We start from the raw sequence: 20,592 nt of genomic DNA on the forward strand, positions 1-20,592 counted from the left end.
AGAAAAAGGATTTAACCACTTAAATAGTCATATCACTTTCATATAGTTAATTTTCTCAACAGACTACAAGTATGTTAATAATTATGGGAAGTTTAAAATCTAATTTAAAATAATTAGAGGTTGAGAATAATTACTTCTTTGCAAAAGACACAGGTGATAAAAATAGTATTTAAGAGAAACACTAATTGGGATCCCTGGGTGGCGCAGCGGTTTGGCGCCTGCCTTTGGCCCAGGGCGCGATCCTGGAGACCCAGGATCGAATCCCACATCGGGCTCCCGGTGCATGGAGCCTGCTTCTCCCTCTGCCTGTATCTCTGCCTCTCTCTCTCTCTGTGACTATCATAAATAAATAAAAATTGAAAAAAAAAATAAAAAAATAAAATATTTAAAAAAAAAAAAAAAATAAGAGAAACACTAATTATCCAGGTATCAAATACTAGACTATAAAAATTCTCAAAATTAGCCAATCTTATTTTTTGAGATAACATAGTCAATGACTAAAAACTAAAACTCCATCTTTTAAAGAAAAACAAAACTGAAAAGATTCAGTTTTAAAAGATTTGACTTGCTAACTTCAAAGCAGTATTTCAAGAACTAAACATTCATTCTAGGTACTTACAGCATGCCCAAGTATTGCATGTGCTATTTCATGGCCCAGAAGGAAGGAAAGTTGATGGCTATCAGTCACACTATTTAAAAGTCCAGTGAAGATAAACACTTGTCCATTCTGTACCATAAAGAAAATAATGTAAGCAACTGGAACACCTTAAAAAAACAAGGACATTAAATTTAACAATTAAAAATTTAGTGTGAGTACTTTTACTTACTGGAAGCACAAAGGCATTTACATCTGGAGAATTGACCACATGGATAATCCAATTGATCTCAGAGACCCCTGGAATATCTTTATTGCATTCAATCAAATGATTAACTACTTCTTTAACCATTAGGTATCTGGCATCCTTCTCAGTGAGCATATCATTTTTAAATTCTTCCATCCACTGAAAGATTAAAAAGTCATCTTTATTTTAAGGAGTTTTAGCTCCACAAAATGTTTATATTGCTTTATGAAGAGTTATATAGCTACTTACTGTTGAACATTTTAATTTTTAATTATGTAAAATCTACATATTCTAAACACTCAAATCCTTAAATTGAATTATTCATGCAAAGGCAATGCAAATGGAATAAATTCTATTAACCAATATTTTTCATATAAATTGGTTGAAATAAAACTTTCATCTTTTTCTATTAGTCTATAAAGAAAGAAAATGCTTAAGTATGATTTCTACTTTCCTAAATATTTCAGAAAACAAAACATTGCCTGGGGAACAGAGATTTCACATAAGGAAGTGTAATACAAAAGAAAATTACTTTCATAACCCACTGAATAGAAAAACACCCTATATACTTACTGAAAAACTTAAACTTCTACCAAAAAAAAAAAAAAGACATTTCATTAATTTTAAAGTGTTTCATTCACACAGAATGAAAGGAAATTACTGAAATTTTAAAACTAATGGGCATGCAATTTCCTCTATACGATGTTGAGTAAGACTAGCCACCAAATGAAGACACTTTTTCTGAAGCTATATTCCATAAGAAACCCTTTCAAGTCTAGGAAAATTAAAGATGTTTTGAAAATATTACTTTAATTTCCATAAAATGTAAAACTTCTTTTACATGCGGATCAAGAACTTGATAACCTTCCCTGAGATGTATTTAAAAAAAAGATGATTTTGTAGAATTGGGATCTGAAACAGTCTTTTTATCAATAGCATTTTTAAAAAGCGTAAGTCACCAATGTAAACTGAAACAACAAAAAAACATTATATATTAACCCTTCTGAAGTGGATGAAACAAAATTATATAGAATTATAGTGCTTTATAATATCTGTATAAAAATGTGTGCTTGAATTTTTTTTTTAATGATTTTATTTATTTATTCATGAGAGACACAGAGAGAGAGAGGCAGAGACATAGGCAGAGGGACAGTCAGGCTCCATACAGGGAGCCCGATGTGGGACTTGATCCCTGGTCTCCAGGATCACACCCTCAGCCAAAGGCAGAGCTCAACTGCTGAGCCAACCAGGCATCCCTGAATTTTCATATCAAGCAAGTTATTACATTTGTAGATTAAAAAATAAAAAGAATAGGGGTACCTGGGTGGTTCAGTGGTTGAGCGTCTGCCTTTGGCTCAGATCACAATCCCAGCATCCTGGGATCAAGTCCTGTATCAGGCTCCCTGCAGGGAAGCCTGCTTCTCCCTCTGCCTATTTCTCTGCCTCTCTCTCTCTTTCTCTCTCTGTATCTCATGAATAAATAAATAAAATCTTTTAAAAAAGAACACATACAAACATATATATAATTTTTTAAAGCTTCTAAATGATATAAATGGTAGAAGACATACTGATTTAACACTAGGCCTATCTCACTCAATCCTTCCACAACATTTTCCTCAAACTTGCTTCAGACAAGACTACTCTAAGAAACATCTCCAATCTCTGTATAAACTCAACTAGAAGAGATGCATCTTATCTTTACTGAGAACAATCTTTTTAGTGAAAACACATTGTTATTTCTTTTTTAATGGTAACTTTCCACGGACAAACTCAAGTTGAACTGAAATTTAAAAATACAAAGATTTAGCCACACCAAAGCTGTCAAGTGAGACTACGAGACTTTAATTCAACAAATACTAATTGAGCACATACTATGTGTGCACTAAGAACTGGTCAAAGAGGATCTATCCTCAAGAAACTCACTAGTGGTATAAAATGCTTAACTTGTATTTGCTAAGGAGTTAAGACTTCTGAATTACAACTTTAATTTGCATTCAAAAAATATAATAAATTGCCAAAAATGATGTTTTTGGGGAAAAAATCTTATTCTACATTACTTTCAAGGTATAAAAATTCTATTACATACCTACTTATCCAAAAAAATACATACTAAGTACTACTTTGTATGTTGTGCTAGTACTTAAGATAAAATGATAAAACAGACAGGGCCTCTGTTCCCAGAGCTTAGTCTAACAAAGGAGACAGATCAGCAAATAAATAATTATGCAAATAATTGTTGTTACCCTCATGATAAGTGATTTAAAAGAAAAGCACAGTATGCAAGGAAAATAAAAGTAGGTGGGACACCTGGGTGGCTCAGTGGTTGTGCGTCTGCCTTTGGCTCAGGGCATGATCCCGGAGTCCCAGGATTGAGTCCCACATCGGGCTGCCTGCATGTAGCCTGCTTCTCCCTCTGCCTATGTCTCTGCCCTCTCGCTGTGTCTCTTATGAATAAATAAGTAATCTTTAATAAAAAAAAAAAAAAAAAGCAAGAAAATAAAAGTAGGAGTCCTGACCCCAATATAGCCACCACTGGACACAATTACAAATGAGCTGATTTATAATTTAGTCTGTATGAAGTATACCCTCAAAGCCTACTGTAGCCAACCTGCCTAACCCAGTCTGGATAATCAAGGAAGGCTTTCCTGAGAAAGTGACATTCAAGGTGACATGTCATGAGAAGGAAGAAATGAGAAGAAAAGCAAGGTAGGCAGTTGGAATACTGAGTATGAAAGGTTGGAGGCCTTTCAGGAAAATGTTAATTTTCTATCAAAGACTAACAAAAAAGTAGTGCCTCTTTCATACTTAAGAAATTTTTCCCGCTTTGAGTATTATATTAAGCAATTACAAACAATTCATACTACTTACTGCTTCGTATTCCAATTCTGATAAAAGTCTGAAATGTTCTTTCCCCAATAATAGTAACTTGCTCCTTCCTGTGACAGGACTGACTTCCAGGTGAGTAAAATAAAACACTACAAAGAGCAATCCAAAACTACTGAAACAAAGGAGTAACTTCCATTTATTCTTTCTTAAACTTTCTTTAAATAGCTCCTTCTTGTTAGGAGGAAGTGCCTGCCACCATTTCCTTATGCCCCTAGAGCAAAAAAAAAATTCAAAGTTCTGACAATAGTATCAGCACATATCACCAAAACTTAATCTTATGCTAGGAGTTTACGTCATCAAACACTTGAATTTTTGTGATATATTTCTCCGTGTAGATGAATTTTTTTCAATTTATACAATTCTTGGCTAAATAATGAAAAAGTAATCAGTTATATAGAACTATAATTAAAAATTCTAATGTTAAAAAAAATTCTAATGTTCACTTAAATTTTAAGTTTTTTAAAGATGAACACTAAAGGAGTAGCAATTTTACACAACTACCATTAGTTTAACATTTATTGACTGTTTACCACATGCAAACTACTATTCTAGTCGTTATATACAGGTCATCTCATTTAACCTTCACATTAACCCTGTTTCAGAAGAGAATACTGAGCAAAGCAACTTGTCCAAGGTTGCAGACGTAACCAGCTAAGACAGTGTGACTCCAGAGTCAGAGTACTTAACCACTTAATAGGGATGAACTGCCCTAACACGCTTCTGAGGGGGTTATGGTACAATAATCTATACCTCTAACCATGATCCTCCCTACTAGTCATCAGAATTCTGGCACAATCTGCCAGGACTTCAAGCAAGGTACTAAGGAAACAACCTCAGCACTGAGTTTTAGAAATAACTATTGCTCACTAGCAAAAAAAACCCACTATTCTCCCAAGAACGCGACAAAGGAGAAGAGCATAAACACTGTAAATAAGGAAATAACAGGAACACCTGCGTGGCTCAGTAGTTGAGCATCTGCCTTTGGCTCAGGGCATGATCCCGGGGTCCTGGAATTGAGTTCAGCATCAGGCTCCCCGCAGGGAACCTGCTTCTGCCTCTGCCTATGTCTCTGCCTCTCTCTCTATGTGTCTCATGAATCAATAAATAAATAAAGTCTTTTTTAAAAATAAGGAAATAAGAGACTGTATAGCTAACACATGAGGAGGTCCACTTCCTACCAGGCAACAATACTCTCTGCTGGTTATCAGGGTTCGCAGACATTTTGACAAGCAATGTTTTCAACTCTGGGACAAACTTTTTCCTCATAAGTTCATCTGTGAAATCACAACAAAAACTTAAGATACATACATCATTCTCTTGACAAAATTCATCTTATAAAATAACTTCAAGTTATCTTAATTTTATTAAGTGATACACTTAAAATACCTCAAAGTGTTTCAAGCTGAAGAGACTTATTTCCTATTTAAAACTTACTATAGGGATGCCTGGGTGGGTCAGCAGTTGAGCATCCGTCTTCAGCCTACGGAGTGCTCTTGGAGACCCGGGATCAAGTCCCACATTGGGCTCCTGCATGGAGCCTGTTTCTCCCTCTACCTGTGTCTCTGCCTCTCTGTGTGTGTCTCTCATGAATAAATAAATAAAATCTTAAAAAAAAAAAAAAAACTAACTATATGTGACTTATTTTCTGCTTAAAATTAAGATGATAACACAGCTTTAAAAATGTCATTATAATAGTAAAAACAACAAAAAGTTAAAAATAATGATTAAAAAGGATGAAAAGAGCCATTGGCCTAAGAACCTGGGCTGAGTTGTGACAAAGATTCTCTCTTCCATCAGATTCTACTCAGGCTCCCCTGAACTTTTTTCAACTAGGCCTCACCTTTGGACTTCTGTATCTCATCTCTTCATTGTCCAGTTTTCAGCAAGAATCCCACTAAATCAGTTTAGCCAGAACCCCCACCCTTCATATCTGATTATCCGCAGAATCTGATCAGGTTCCTCATCATTCACCAGCCTCCAAGTGATGTCTGACCCTCACCTGCCTTCAGCAAAAAGCCTCGTAGGGTCAGGTCAGGGAGAACCACCCTGTACTCCTGATATTTTCTCTTACTAATTTTCCATCCACCAAACCTCACCTTGGCTATAAATTCCCACTTACCCATGCTGTATTCAAAATTAACTCTGGTTCTATACTTAGGTCTCTTCCCCTACTGCAACAGTCCTGCATAAAATGTTTACTGCTTTAACTGTAGGCTAGCTCTGATTTTCTTTGATAGCCATTACTTACATTCAGAGCTAACACAGGGGCAGCCCCAGTGGCTCAGCGGTTTAGCACCACCTTCAGCCCAGGGCCTGATCCTGGAGACCCAGTATCGAGTCCCACATGGGCTCCCTGCGTGGAGCCTGCTTCTCCCTCTGCCTGTGTTTCTGCCTCTCTCTGTCTCTCATGAATAAGTAAATAAAATCTTTAAAAAAAAAAAAAAAAAGAGCTAACACAGCTGTATTTTTTCTGAGTGCCAATGTCAAATCTTAGGAACACAATACATTAGAGAGTACAAGTTCTCAATTTCTGATAAAAAGAAAATTGGTTTGGTTAGTATGGGAGGAGGAAGGCACAGAAGGGCCCATAGAAAGGGCCTGTCTTCAAATATAAGAAAGCTTGATGAAGAAACAATGCTTAACTTTATCTTTCTTCAATCTTCATGGAGCAAATAAGAGAAAACAAGATTATTTAGGGGAGAAGGTTTAAATTAAAGTATTATTTAGCTATAAAAATGTAATTATTATGAAGGAGTACCCAAGAGAAAATAACAAAGATGTGCTGGAAATAGAAGAAATAAATAAATACTAATTAGGGACACCTGGGTGGCTCAGCGGTTAAGCATCTGCCTTTGGCTCAGGGTGTGATCCTGGAGACCCAGGATCAAGTCCCACATCAGGCTCCCCGCAGGAAGCCTGCTTCTCCCTCTGCCTATGTCTCTGCCTCTCTCTGTGTGTCTCTCATGAATAAATTAATTAAAAAATTTTAAATAAAAGAAAAATAAATAGCAATTAAGTGTTAACTTGGCTAGGAAGGAGCCCATTCTTAAATAAGTGAAGTTCTTCAGTTTCATGACCCATTGCCTCAGATTCCATAAACTTAACATGTTTGTTACTGTTCTTACACACAAGCCATAACCAACATTTCTCATTCTTATAATCATAAACATAAATCCTTTAAAAAGTGTCTATAAAATTTCTTAGAGATCATATTTTTATACTATAATATACAATAAATTAGGGCACCTGGGTGGCTCAGTCAGTTAAGCATTCTATTCTTGAATCTGGCTCAGTTCTTGATCTCAGGGTCATGGGATCGAACCCTGTGTCAGGCTCCATGCTCAGCACAGAGTATACTTAGGATTCTCTCTCTCTCTCTACCCCCTGCGCTGTCAATAAATAAATAAATAAATAAATAAATAAATAAATAAAATCTTTAAAAAAATAATATGCAGTAAATTATTTCAAGATTACTAAATCATAAAAAAAAGATTACTAAATCATACTTAACAAAACTGGGTAGAACCAATTGTTCAGAAACTTAATTTTGAGCTAAATATGGAAAATGGGAAATCTAACAAGTTTTCATTAAAAGTATAGTTTATAATAAAAAATATAGTTTTTAATATAAAAGTTTATTTTTTAAAAGCTTTTTACCTGCCTACAATGATTGCAAATAGTTTCTGCACTGGTTTAAGAATTATCAACAAGAGAGGAACTGGAGCAGCTTGAAACCGAGAAGAAGTGTGGAAACTCCTGGTGTCTCTTTTGGGAAGACAGTTTAAAGGATGCAATAGTGAAAGGGCAGGAACTCCTGCAACTTCTTTTATCAGTAGCTGTCTCGAAAAAGAGCCATTCCACGCAGTACAGTTTGGGGTAACCATCCCAAATTCCTTACATCTCGTGCTCAAGAGGCATTTCGGTCGTTTGTTATTAAAAGTCCTACAGAAATAAAAATTTTCAGGCAGAAAAGTCAACCTATCACACTGATTCACTTCCAGACCCTGACACTTATTAACTATCTGACTAATTTGTACTTGATGACAGTCTGGTGAGGTCACAGTTAGTGTGTTACATCTTCTCCAGTTGGTCAGCAAATGTATTCGGAAGAAAACACAGTTTCTAGTAGCAGATTGCAGTCCACAGATGAAGCTCATCTTTCTTCTCCTTGATTATCTGGAACACACACACAAAAAAAATAAGTTATAAATATCTCTGGAAAATACTTATTTACAAAGCCTGGAACATAACCCTTAAGAAACAGGTGTGTCGGGATCCCTGGGTGGCGCAGCGGTTTGGCGCCTGCCTTTGTCCCAGGGCACGATCCTGGAGACCCGGGATCGAATCCCACATCGGGCTCCCGGTGCATGGAGCCTGCTTCTCCCTCTGCCTGTGTCTCTGCGCCTCTCTCTCTCTCTGTGTGACTACCATAAATAAATAAAAATTAAAAAAAAAAAAAAAAGAAACAGGTGTGTCAATTGTTCTTTCCTTAACACATCTCAGACTGAATTACCTTAGGTTTCCACCACCATCCCTCAGTAATGCCTGTCAGCAATGCAAAACAAGCAGGTTTTACCCACTTTTTTTTACTCTGACACATACTCTAGAAACTTGGGATTTTTTTCTTTTCGTTTTTGAGTTTTAGTTGGGGGAAGTCTGTTTTTATTTTAACAGCTAAATTATAGGGGAATTAAGAAATGGATTAAGCAAAAATAACCACAGGTTTTAGGAACTGGCAGTAAGTAGGAGGAAAAAGCATGTAAAGGAATAGTAAAATCTAAGTTTTAAAATGTATTTTTTAAAATAGAAACCTGATCCTTTCAAATATAATCCTCACACTTCGGAATGGGGGCAAGATGGAATAAAAGGAACCAGACTTATCCTTCCACTGAACAAACAGAATAATAAAACAATGGTTTCAACACATTAGACGTTAGACAATGAAGACCAGTGACCCCTGAGTGATGGGAAACAAATGTGATGAGCCCTACAATTGCCCCTGCTTCCTGCCTGGAGAGTTTCCAGGCCACTATGTAGAGAGGGGAAGCCTAGCCCAGCCCAACAGCACTCCTAAATTGGAGAGATGAAGCTGGGAGTTCAAGCAGGCCACAGTAGCTAGACCCCACATAATGGAATACAAGAGAAGACTGTGCAGGGAAAGAACTCCAGAGGGTGTTGTGCAGGAAAATCTGCCTCCAGTACTCATCTCAGTTCTAAACAGGGCACTCATGTTAGGAAAGTCCCTGGAGATGGGAAAGAATCACCTGACAGGATTAGAGGAACAAAATTCAGGGCTCAAGGAGGGCAGAGTGTAGTGCCAATTTCTATCTTTCAAAGTGGAAAACCTTTGAATTCCTGGGGCACCAGACAGTGTACTCAGAAGGGTTTTACCTCATCAGAGAAAAATTAGTCCCAGACTAAAAGCTACTCTGACCCTACCTAACAAAGATTAAAAGAATACTCAAAATGATCAAACTGTTTCTAAGGAACTTCTCCACATCCTAGAAAAAAGCTCAAAATTAGTTACAAGTATAAAAAAAAAAAAAAAAAAAAAAAAAAACACCATTTAATAAGGTACAATTTATAATTAAAAATTACCAGGCAGCAAAGATATAGGATATGTGAACCATGATTATGAAAAATATTAATAAAAACTCACTCCTAAGTAACATGAATGACAGCATTGATAGGTAAGGATATTAGTTATTATAACTACATTCCATGTCTTTAAAAACTTAAAAGAAAAATCTGAGAATTTAAAGTAGAAACATGGAATATGTTTTTTTAATAGACCTACACTCAACTTCTAGACAAGAAAACTACAATGTCTTTGATGAAAATTATATTGGATGAGGGACGACTGGGTGACTTAGTGGCTGAGCATCTGCCTTTGGCTCAAGGCGTGATCCTGGGGTCCTGGGATTGAGTCCTGCATCAGATTCCTCCCTCAGGGAGCTGCTTCTCCCTCTGCCTATGTCTCTGCCTCTCTCTGTGTACCTCTCATGAATAAACAAAATCTAAAAAAAAAAAAAAAAAAAAAAAAAAATTTAAACAAGAAAATTACATTGGATGAGACTAACAGACTAGATACCAGATACCGTAACAATGAAATAAAGACTTGTAAACTTGACATATCAATAGAAACCAAGAAAACTAAGAGGGAAAAAAAAGGCACAGAGCATCAGTGAAGTATAGGATAACTCAAGTGGCCTAATGCATGTATAACTGGAGTCCCTGAAAAGAGGGGAGGGATGGTAAACAAAAAAACTTAAAAAAATAGTGGCCAACATTTTCCAACTTTGATGAAAACTATAAACCTACAAATCCATGAAATTTAAAAGCCACACAAACAATGAACACAAAGGAAACTTACTTCAAGGCATATCTTAATCAAATTTCTTAAAACCAGTGGAAGAGAAAATCTTAAATTTGACATCCTTGATGAAATGGACCAATTCCTTGAAAGACAAAAACTACCAAGCTAACTCAGAAAGAAATGGATACATCTGAAGAGCCCTATATCTATTTTTTTTAATTGAACTCATAGTTTAAAAACCTTCCCACAAAGAAAGCTCCAGGCCCAAACAGCTTCACTGGGCAACTCTATCAAACATTTAAGAATTAATAATAATTCTATTCAAACTCTTCCAGGAAACTGAAAAGAAAGGAATACTTTGCATTTTATTCCATAAGATCAGCATTACTATGATACTAAAGCCAGGAAAAAAATTACAAGAAGACGATAGAGTAGTATCTCTCATGAACACAGACACAAAACTTAAGATTTTAGGGCAGCCCTGGTGGCGCAGCTGTTTAGGGCCGCCTGCAGCCCGGGGCCTGGAGACACGGGATCAAGTCCCACGTCGGGCTCCCTGCATGGAGCCTGCTTCTCCCTCTGCCTGTGTCTCTGCCTCCCTCCCTCCCTCTCTCTCTCTCTGTCTCTATGAATCAATAAATAAAATCTTTAAAAAAAAAAAAAGATTTTAGAAAATTAAATTTAACAATACATAAAAAGACTACATCATGACCAGCTGAGATGTATTCCAGGAATGGAAATTTGAGTAAAAAATTCATAAATCAATGTAATCTACCCTATTTATTGAAAAAGAAACACATGATCATCTCAGTAGATACAGAAAAAGCATTTGATAAAATCGAACATTCAACCCTGATAAAAAAAAAAAAAAAAACCCTCTCAGTAAACTAAGACATCTACAGAAAACTATAACCAACAGCATATTTATTGGTTAAAGACTATACTTTTTGCCTAAGTTTAGGATCAAAGCAAGGATGTTTGCTCTCACCGCTTAAATGCAATATTGTACTGGAGATCCTCAACAATAGAACAGAATAAATGCATAACTAAATAAATGGCATCCAGACAAGAAACATAAAAGCTAAATGGTCTTTATGCCTATATATACTTATATAACATGACCATCTATATAAAAAATCCAAAGGAATCTACAGAAAAGTTATTACAAGGAGTTTAGCAAGGGGGTAGGATACAAAAGCAATATACAAAAGCAATTTTATCTCTATATACTATCAAGTGATAGAAGCCAGACCGTACTTCCTCCAAAAACATGCATAATTCTATGATTCCAGCTCTATAATAAGAACTGTATAAAACGCAAAATAATTTATAGTTACAGAGAGATCAATGATTGCTTGAGGACAGGAAGGTAAAGAAGATCAGGAAAGGAATTACAAAGTTTGGAGGTAATGAGTATGTTCATTATTTTGATTGTGGTGTTAGTTTCACAGGTGTACACATGTGACAAAACTTATAATACACAGCTTAAATACGTACAATTCATTTTACATCAATTATACATCACTTAAGCTATTTTTCAAAAGATACTAAAAAAAGAACAATCAAATGCAATGTATGGACTCTGAATAGATCTTGGTTTGAAGGAAAAAAAATCAGCTTTAGAGGACAACTGGTACTATTGGGGGAATTTGCACATGGATTTACTTTTAGGTTATTTTAGGTTAAGTACTGCTTATTAGGTGATAATGATGTGGTTATGTAGGTGAATATCTTACACTTGAGTACTTACTGAAGTATGTTTTTATGATGAATAAAATTTACTTCCAAATTGTATTAACAAATACACACACACACACAAACACACACCCCATAAAGCCAATGCAGTTAAATATTAACATCCATCTAAATTGTGGTTATGCATGTGTTCATTAAAATTTTTTTCGGGGAAAATAAATAAATAAATAAATAAATAAATAAATAAATAAATAATAAATAAATAAATATTTTTGGTTTTTCTGTTTCAAAATCTTCATAATAAAAGTTGGAGGAAAATATGTAAATCTAACTCAAACTAGACAATATTATCTAGAAAGATGCTTCAGAACACCAGTTTTTGTTTTGTTTTGTTTTTTTTAATTTATGATAGTCACAGAGAGAGAGAGGCAGAGACACAGGCAGAGGGAGAAGCAGGCTCCATGCACCGGGAGCCCGACGTGGGATTCGATCCCGGGTCTCCAGGATTGCGCCCCGGGCCAAAGGCAGGCGCCAAACCGCTGCGCCACCCAGGGATCCCAAGAACACCAGTTTTAAAAAACCGTATTAACTATACAGCAAACTATTTGAAAGTCACTCAAAACTTTTATATACTTTATACATTTCACCCTTGCATTATTAACATATAATGTGAATAAAGGGCATGCTAAGTAAACATTAACTCCAAGTTAACCTTTTGGAATTACTATCCATTTTAAATCAGAGTCCAAACTTGACACATAATAATCTGATGTCATTAACAAGATACTTTCTAGGTTTTTTCTTTTCTTTTTTTGAATCAAACCGAAGCCTAGAAATCATTTCAAAACTAAATTTTAGTAGCTAGTAAGGTTCTTCGTTGGCTAGGTGACTTGTGACTTACAGATACAGCATAAAATCCAATCCCTGCCCTCATGGATGTTATCTAATTGAGAAGGGCACAGGTACCTAAGAAGACTACTTAGTAGCAGACAATATAGTTCTTCATTAAGTGTTATGCACTATATAAATTTTTTAAAAAGAAAGGACATCCATGAATAGCAGAATAGTTCAAGGCAACTATTATTTTTTAGGCCATTTGGGCAGATGCAGAAAAAACGGTTTCAAATGGGAAAGTATACTGAAGGTTTAAAAACAGAAAGTCAGGGACGCCTGGGTGGCTCAGCGGTTGAGCGTCTGTCTGACTTTGACTCAGGGCATGACCCCAGGGTCTGGGATCCAGTCCCACATCGGGCTCCTGCGGGGAGCCTACTTCTCCATCTGCCTGTGTCTCTCTTTCTGTCTCATGAATAAATAAATAAAATCTTTTTTTTATAAAAAAAAAGTCACCTGCTAGAAGTCAAACTGCAAAAACAACACAAATCCACATTCTTTTACTATAGGAGGTAAGCTTCAGACACTTGCTCAATCGCACTCCCCTTTTATAAGGGCATCCTAAAACCTCAATTTAAGGGATAGGCCGACTGCCACTCTTCCCCAGTGACCCCTGCCATTGGCCACAGAGCTAGGATATCTGACGTAGAAAAGACTTTTGGTGAAGCAGTATCAGGCAAAGGAGTAAGGGCATGTATAAACTGGGGTTATAGTTGGTGTCATGGTAACACAAAGCAATCTGCAAGCAAGAACTGCAAACAAAAACCTTTGCAAAAGAGAAGTGGATCAACAAAAAGGACAATGGAATCAATGTGCATAAAATAAAAGATCATGAAGCCTCAGGGAAAGAAAGAGAGGGAGCAAGATTCATACTTTCCTAGTTCCCAAGAATCCATTGTACTTCCTAAATTTAACTGAGCTTTATGACCTTTTACTTTCTTCCTCAAACAATTCTCCCTCAAAGGGTTTCTGTATCTAAGAAACTTAAACTTAAGTTATAGGGCAGGGACGCCTGGGTGGCTCAGCTGTTGAGGGTCTGCCTTCAGATCACACCCCAGGGGTCTGGGGATCGAGTTCAGCATCCGGCTCCCCACAGAGAGTCTGCTTTTCCCTCTGCCTATGTCTCTGCCTCTCTCTGTGTGTCTCTCAAGAATAAATAAATAAAATCTTAAAAAAAAAATTACAGGGCATAAAAATTACACTTGTTTTACATGTAAGCTGATAACATTTTAATATTATACATGCTGCTTACTAGAACTAGCTAAGGGTTTCTTCTAGACTTTGCAAAGCTGAATTCCCACTTTTCAACACTGAATCAGTTCCAGATTAGTACTGGATTATCTCTGCAGTGACTTTACCATACAAAAGACCTCAATCCACATTAAATCAGTCATGTCAATTTATCTCAACCTAGCCCTTCCTGGGCTCTGTGGCTTTAGGCTGTAGATTACTACATACCCTCCAATGTCTCTGCCTATTAAACAACCAACTCCTCCTATCTGCCTAGTTCATTTCTCACCACCAAACAAGAACTAAAGCAGTCTTTCTAAAATGCAAAATCAGACAACAGAATCCTACTCCCACAACTCAGATGAAGTCCTACAATGCTAAATACTATGCAGCCATTTTTAAAAGGAGATTTGTGCAATGACAAAGAGACACAAACCTTAAAAATAACAACAAATGCTACTTGCAAGAATTCTGTAGGTCAGGAACGGCAAACTCAGATGTGTAAACCAGCCCTGCACAACAGAAATGTCTACAATTATGGAAATGTGTCTGTGTTGTCCAATATGGTATCTCCCACCTATGGCTACTGTACTATATCGCTTGAAATGCGGCTGGTGTGACTGAGCAACAGAATTTTTAATTAACTTTAGTTAATTTAAAACAAAATGGCCATCGGTGACTAGTGCTACTGTGGTCAACAGTGCACTGTTGGGTCCAGTCTGTAGGGTCCAGGCAAAGCCATACTGATATAAACGTAAATTCATGCCCATACAAGGAAGGTGCAATTGTAATGGAACTTGAGCTTAGTGTTACCAAACAGTTCAATATTTTCAAGAAAAGACAGTAATTCAAACTTTTTATTAAAGTTATCAGTTTTAAAATGCTGGCAACAAACTTCAAGAGAAAACAAAGTTTTTAAACACCTTGGCCAAACACATACACCAGATCCCACTCAGTTTTTGACCTCTGAATGATGTTATTCATTCATTAAATATTTAATGAGTGCCTCCTACATGCCATATCACATGCCATTCTGGATGCTGGAGATACCACAGGAAATAAAGAAGACAAAAATCTCTGCCCAATTTGCAAAAAATAGTAATGCTGAAATATGCTAGTATATACAAATAGAAATTAAAAATCTAAAGTAAAACGTAGCAAACCATTCATTGTGATTACTTTGAGTGGCAAAATGGCAGGTGTAAAGGATTTAGTATTCTCATCTCATGTATTTCTGTGCTGTTTAAATGTTTACTAGGATGTATTATTACTCTTATAAGCCCCAAAACCAAAAAGGCAACTATTTTTATAATTTCCAACAGTTTCTATTGGTTTCAGTAAACTCCTCTACATGGAAGACCAGGCCTCTCATGATGCCACCTCCCACTACTTCTCCAGGCACCTTCCCCCAGCTCCTACCCATTCCTAAGCTCCAGACCCACTGATTTACCGACACCCCTCAGAAAAGCTCTCATCTCTATTTCTATGCACATTTATTACACTGCTTAGCTCTGTAATTACAGCAAGCAACTCTTGATCATCCCTCAAGACTTATGTGGAATCTTTAAAAAAAAAAAAATAGTCTCTCCCAGAAGGTATAAGCAAAAGCTCCAAACATCACATGAACATAACTAAAAACATTTTCATTTGTATCACTGACAATCAAGCGTCATTTAGAACAGAAACAGTGCCTGATATTTTGCGATGCATGGTTTATCCTCAAGAAAGGGGAAAGAAATCTATTTATACACCTTCCAAGAGCCAACACCAGGCTATACCCAGCCTAAAAAAGAATCAGGGTTGACACATCCTCTTCAAAGAACCGTGGCAGGCCAACAAACATAGCTGGCAAACCTCTAAGACGGCAAAATTAACGAGGTGAGGAAAATTAAACAATCTGGATGGTTAGCCTAAGAACATGTCAGATCCTGAGTTCCTTTAAGTACCGTCTCAGAATGAGTGAGTACAGCACTCACTGGTGCTCACGGCTGAAGCCTGGAAGACGGTTTTCACAACTCTGCTGAAAATGACTATTTCTTCTCTAGTTTCTATGGAAACAGCTGTCAGACTGGCAAAAAAAAAAAAAAGGACATGTACTTTAATCATTCAAGCAAAGTGTACACATGATGGAAAGCCTTTAAATAAATAAATAAATAAATAAATAAATAAATAAATAAATAAGAGGGCGACAGACTTGGGTTTCAAGCTTTCAAATGTCAGACCGCACCCCTTCCCTGTGGCCGAGCTGATGCATGTTTTAAGTCTGCATCACGGGAGCGAGGGCCACACGGCATCGGTGGCAGTGGTGATAGTTGATCAATCCCTGAATTCTAAATGAGGGGTCTTCATCGCAACCCCCCCAACCCTGGACTAAAATTTCTCATTGAGGCTCCATGGTGCAGTTAAACTGCTGCTCTGTTCTACACAGGCCAGTGGCATTATTTAACAGCCATAAAAAGTGACTCTTTGGGGGGGGGGGGGGGGGGGGGGCGGGGCAGCCCAGGTGGCTCAGTGGTTGAGCACCTGCCTGCAGCCCAGATCGTGACCCCGGAGACCTGGGATCGAGTCCTGCGTCGCGCTCCCTGCGTGGAGCCTGCGTCTCCCTCTGCCTGTATCTCTCCTCTTTCTCTCTCTGTGTCTTTCATGAATGATAAATAAAATCTTTAAAAAAATAAAAAATAAAAAAATAAATCTTTTTAAAGTGACCTCTTGCAGACAGGTTCGTGAAGAAATTATCACAACTGCCTAGAACCGTTTAGAGACGCGGACGTGCTCAGCTCTTCGCTGCTCAGGGTTTAGGTAGGAGACTTTGCGAAGCTAAGGGAGGGGCAGGGGCAGGGGCAGGGCCCCCCCCCAACCGCCCCCCGAGTCGCTTTAGGCCGCTAGAAGCGGTTTTCCGCAGGTGAAGGTGTCGGTCCGAGGCACCCCACGCTGCGTCAATACTATTTAAAATTAAAAATAAAAAATACATAAAATTTTAAAAATTTTAAAAATAAAAAAGGAGCTGCAAAAGAGAAAGGAAGGCAGAGGGGAGAGGCTGGGCACCCCCCGACACCAAGTCCCCCTGCGCGCTTACACCTCCCAGGTTGGCAGCGCATCCCCGGGGGGGGGGGGGGGGGGGATGGGGGCGGCGAGGCTGGACCCTCCCCCCCTCCTCTTCCCCTCGCCCCCTGCCCCCTGCCCGCCCACGCCGGACGCCCCTGCCCCCAAGTGCCCCCCTCAGCCTCCCCCTGGAAGTTCTCCCACCCCAACTCCTAAACCAAGGGCGGAGGCGTCCCCGCCAGGACAGACCCCAGCAGCGGCGAACGCCGAGACTCCTCCGGCCGAGCTCCCGCGCAAGCGCACACCGCGCCCCAGAAGCCCCGCCCCCTCACTTCCTGCCCTCTGCCCGGGCCCGGGCGCCTTTGGCTCCGCCCACCGCGGGCAGTCGCCACACCCGCCCAGAGTGGCCCTCCCCGCAGCCGCGGACCGGGAGCCACTGTGGCGCGCTGGCGCCCCCGCGCGGCCGGAGGAGGGACGTGGCTGCGGGCTCGGCGGTCGGCGCTGGCTGGTCCTCACTCCTGTCCTGACTCTCAGGACCTCCAAAGAATGATCCTTGATGGGCTTGATGGGATGAGCACTGGGTGTTATGCTATATGTTGGCAAATTGAACTCCAACTATAAATAAATAAATAAATAAATAAATAAATAAATAAATAAATAAATAAATAAATAAATAAATAAGCATTATATATTGCCTTAAAAAAAAAAAAAAAGAATGATCCAGGCAAAGCTGCGACTGCTCAAGATTCTCAGGCAGTCCTGGCCAAAGCGAAGGAGACTCGAGGGCTGCCAAAGGACGAAAGCTTCTTGGTTGTGAAGTTGCAATGATAGAAGTAGTCTTTGGAGAGAGAATTCTCTGCTTTCGCGTGACCTCTGAAATGGCACATTTCGAGAACAATGAAGTATAACCTGAAGCATCTGGAAGTTACTGGAAACTAGCTAGCCACAAAACAATGTGTAGAGTATGTTTCATTTATGCCACCAAAAAATAGCCAGCACCAAGGGCGTTCTAGGTGCCAGGGGTACAGCAGGGAACCAGGTAGAGATGTGACGTTCTTGGAGCTTGTATCCCAGAGAGGAAATCTAGGCAGTCAGCAAGCAAACAGGTAAATAAACAAGGTATCAGATAGTGGTATGATGCTACAGCAGTTCGTTATATGTATTTTCAATGCATGATGAAAAACATCTTGATAAACACTATAAACAGTTTTAGAGGATTTACAAGATTATAAGCAATGTTTTCTTTGCCTCCCTTATTTGTGTTTTATAAACTTGTCTTTTACTTTGAAGGAACTATCCTGGCAGATCCCTGACCATTGGTTCCCTAAACATTGAAGCGGCAGGGACTCCTGGGTCGCTCGGTGGTTGAGCATCTGTCTTCAGCTCAGGTCGTGATCCTGGGGTCCTGGAATTGAGGCCTGCATCGGGCTCCCTACAGGGAGCCTGCTTCTCCCTCTGCCTATGTCTTTCCCTCTGTGTGTGTGTGTGTGTGTGTCTCTCATGAATAAATAAATCAAAAATCTAAAAAAACAAAAACAAAAAAAAATCTGAAGTGGCAGGTCCCTGAATCTTCATGGGTTTATCTGAAGTGCATGTGCCTCACCAAATGTTCCAATATACGAGCTATCTCTTGCTTAGGATACCTGGTTAGCATGTTGTTATCAGTATAACAGATGGGGTGCAGTTCTCTGGGATGTGCAAATGGTCCAGATCCCTTTGGACTGTATTAAGACAGATCACCAAGATGGTACAATGACTATGATCAGGTCTACTATGTAGTTAAATCCACAGTTGTCTATAAACTATTCTCCTGGTTTCTGAAGGGGCCAGACTGGCAAATTAAATGAAGATGTGAGAGGAACAACTACCCTGTATCCTTTAGGTCTTTAATGGTGGCATTAATCTCTACCATCATCATCCTTTCCCCTTGGATGAAATATTGCTTTGGCTGATTATCTCAACTCAGTAGGGAAGGGGCAGTTTTAGTGGCTTTCACTTGGTTTTCCCTACCATGAACTCAAGACCAGGGACATAATGTGAAACTTGCTCTCAATATATAGTCCCAATTATGCACTCAGGGGCTGAGGTAAGACCAGTGGATGGGTCTATGTTCCCATGGACTCAAGGTAAGCTGGATGTTATCCAGGACTCTGTTTATTACCTGACCTCCATAAGTCCCCACTCTTACAGAGGGGCCATGATAACACTTTAGGTTTCTGGGTAACAAGACTCATTCAAGTCCTGCAAAATTTCTGGGTGTTTGTTTCCCCAACATATAGTTAGCTGTGAAAATGGTCATAGGCCATAGAGTAATCACTGTAGTAAATGTTTGTTTCAGGGTTGCAGGGTTGCAGGTTGCCTAAGGACCCAACCCCCTCTTTAGTCAATGGATTCTGTGGTCTTGGTCTGAAGATTGACTCAGATCTGAGAACTCAGCAAGAAGCATGACCTTTTTATTAGAGCAACCACTGTCAGACTCCTGCTTCTCTATTCTTGCCTTCTTTTTGAATAGATATTAAGCAGCACCCTACTGGCTGCCTGTCTATTTTTCCCCTAGAGACACCTTGTACTATTAAATACCTTAAAAGCCTCTGAGGATCAGGTCCCCTGTGCAGCCCCTCTTAACTTGCCAGCTATTATAGTAATTACAGCCTCCAGGCTTCTCGTGTTAAAGCCACCACCTGGTTTCTATTGCTTCAGGATGCTGTCATTACCAACCAAGATATTACCAACCCAAGCCCTGTGATTGCTTCTCTTCCCATCATCCCAGGCCTGCAGAAGAGAGCCCCCTCTGAACTTCATAGGCATGATGATACCTCTCTCACGAGGACATTTCTCATTGCCATTGTGTATGGTCTGTCCTTTGGGACTCCTGTGGAGTATAACCCTCTGTCTGTCTTCTGGTTCCAGCAAGCCCACTTCCCTCAGGACATTGTTTTCTTCCCCAACAGTCTGCGAGGGCAATTCAGCTGCCTTCTTCCCTGGAGACTTCCCTTGGCTGAGGTTGATATAACCTGCTTCATCCAAGAATATGCCTTCTCCCCAGGGACAACATGCATCCGGTGACTGATGGATTTAGGAGATACAAAGGAGATACAAGCCCTTGTGCCTCAATTGAGGACAACCCAGCAAGGCAACTCCAGCTCCACAGCTCTCCATAGGATTGGCTGAGTAGCACCACTTCTCCCTCTGCCCAGTTCTCTGTCCTTTACTTATAGATGTCATCTCCGATGACCCCTCCATCGCATCCAAAAACCCTGCACACAGAGACTTAATCTCAGAGTCTGTTTCCAGGCAACCCAACCCAAGGTAACTCAGTTTTCTCCAGAAGTAGAAGATGCTTGGATACAGAAAGACTTTCATCAACACTTCCCAGAGGAAGTACCAGAAGCTGAATCCTGAGGTAAAGGGAGTGTAACTGAAGAATTGTGAAGCTCAAATTGTTTTAAAACCACGTGTAGACAGAAGCTCAACAGACCATGCAGCTCTCTGCTGATCTCGATTTGATTCAGGTTGCAAGCCAGGCAAAATGGCCACAGGATTTGGTAAGGGTCACAAATTTGGCTGCAATGGACAGGTGGTACCTTGACTAAAGTGACCTTTCATTTTTCTTGAACATGTGCCAGGCAGTTCCAAATGATGAAATTGACAGGTTCTGAATCTGAAATCACCCCAGTGTAGACAACTGTA

At 39.1% G+C, this 20,592-nt stretch overlaps 1 protein-coding gene across 3 annotated transcripts in view; it reads right to left on the reverse strand.

Moving 5' to 3' along the window:
- The window catches only part of OMA1 (OMA1 zinc metallopeptidase), a 71,850-nt gene extending 54,595 nt beyond the window's left edge, over positions 1–17,255 (reverse strand). The window contains exons 1-6 of one of the 3 annotated variants that reach the window (XM_072820426.1): positions 17,152–17,209; positions 15,837–15,928; positions 7,386–7,904; positions 3,711–3,939; positions 828–1,001; positions 620–727 (exon numbers count right to left, since the gene is read on the reverse strand). In XM_072820426.1, the coding sequence (XP_072676527.1) occupies positions 620–727; positions 828–1,001; positions 3,711–3,939; positions 7,386–7,885 (1,011 nt within the window). In that variant the 5' untranslated portion in view covers positions 7,886–7,904; positions 15,837–15,928; positions 17,152–17,209. Of the gene's footprint in view, positions 1–619; positions 728–827; positions 1,002–3,710; positions 3,940–7,385; positions 7,905–15,836; positions 15,929–17,151 lie in introns of all 3 variants that reach the window. The other 2 variants (XM_072820425.1, XM_072820427.1) reach the window with 2 other exon arrangements.
- Positions 17,256–20,592: the final 3,337 nt, after the last annotated feature.

Source organism: Canis lupus, chromosome 3 (genome assembly GCF_048164855.1).
Source record: "Canis lupus baileyi chromosome 3, mCanLup2.hap1, whole genome shotgun sequence".
NCBI classification, from domain to species: domain Eukaryota; kingdom Metazoa; phylum Chordata; class Mammalia; order Carnivora; family Canidae; genus Canis; species Canis lupus.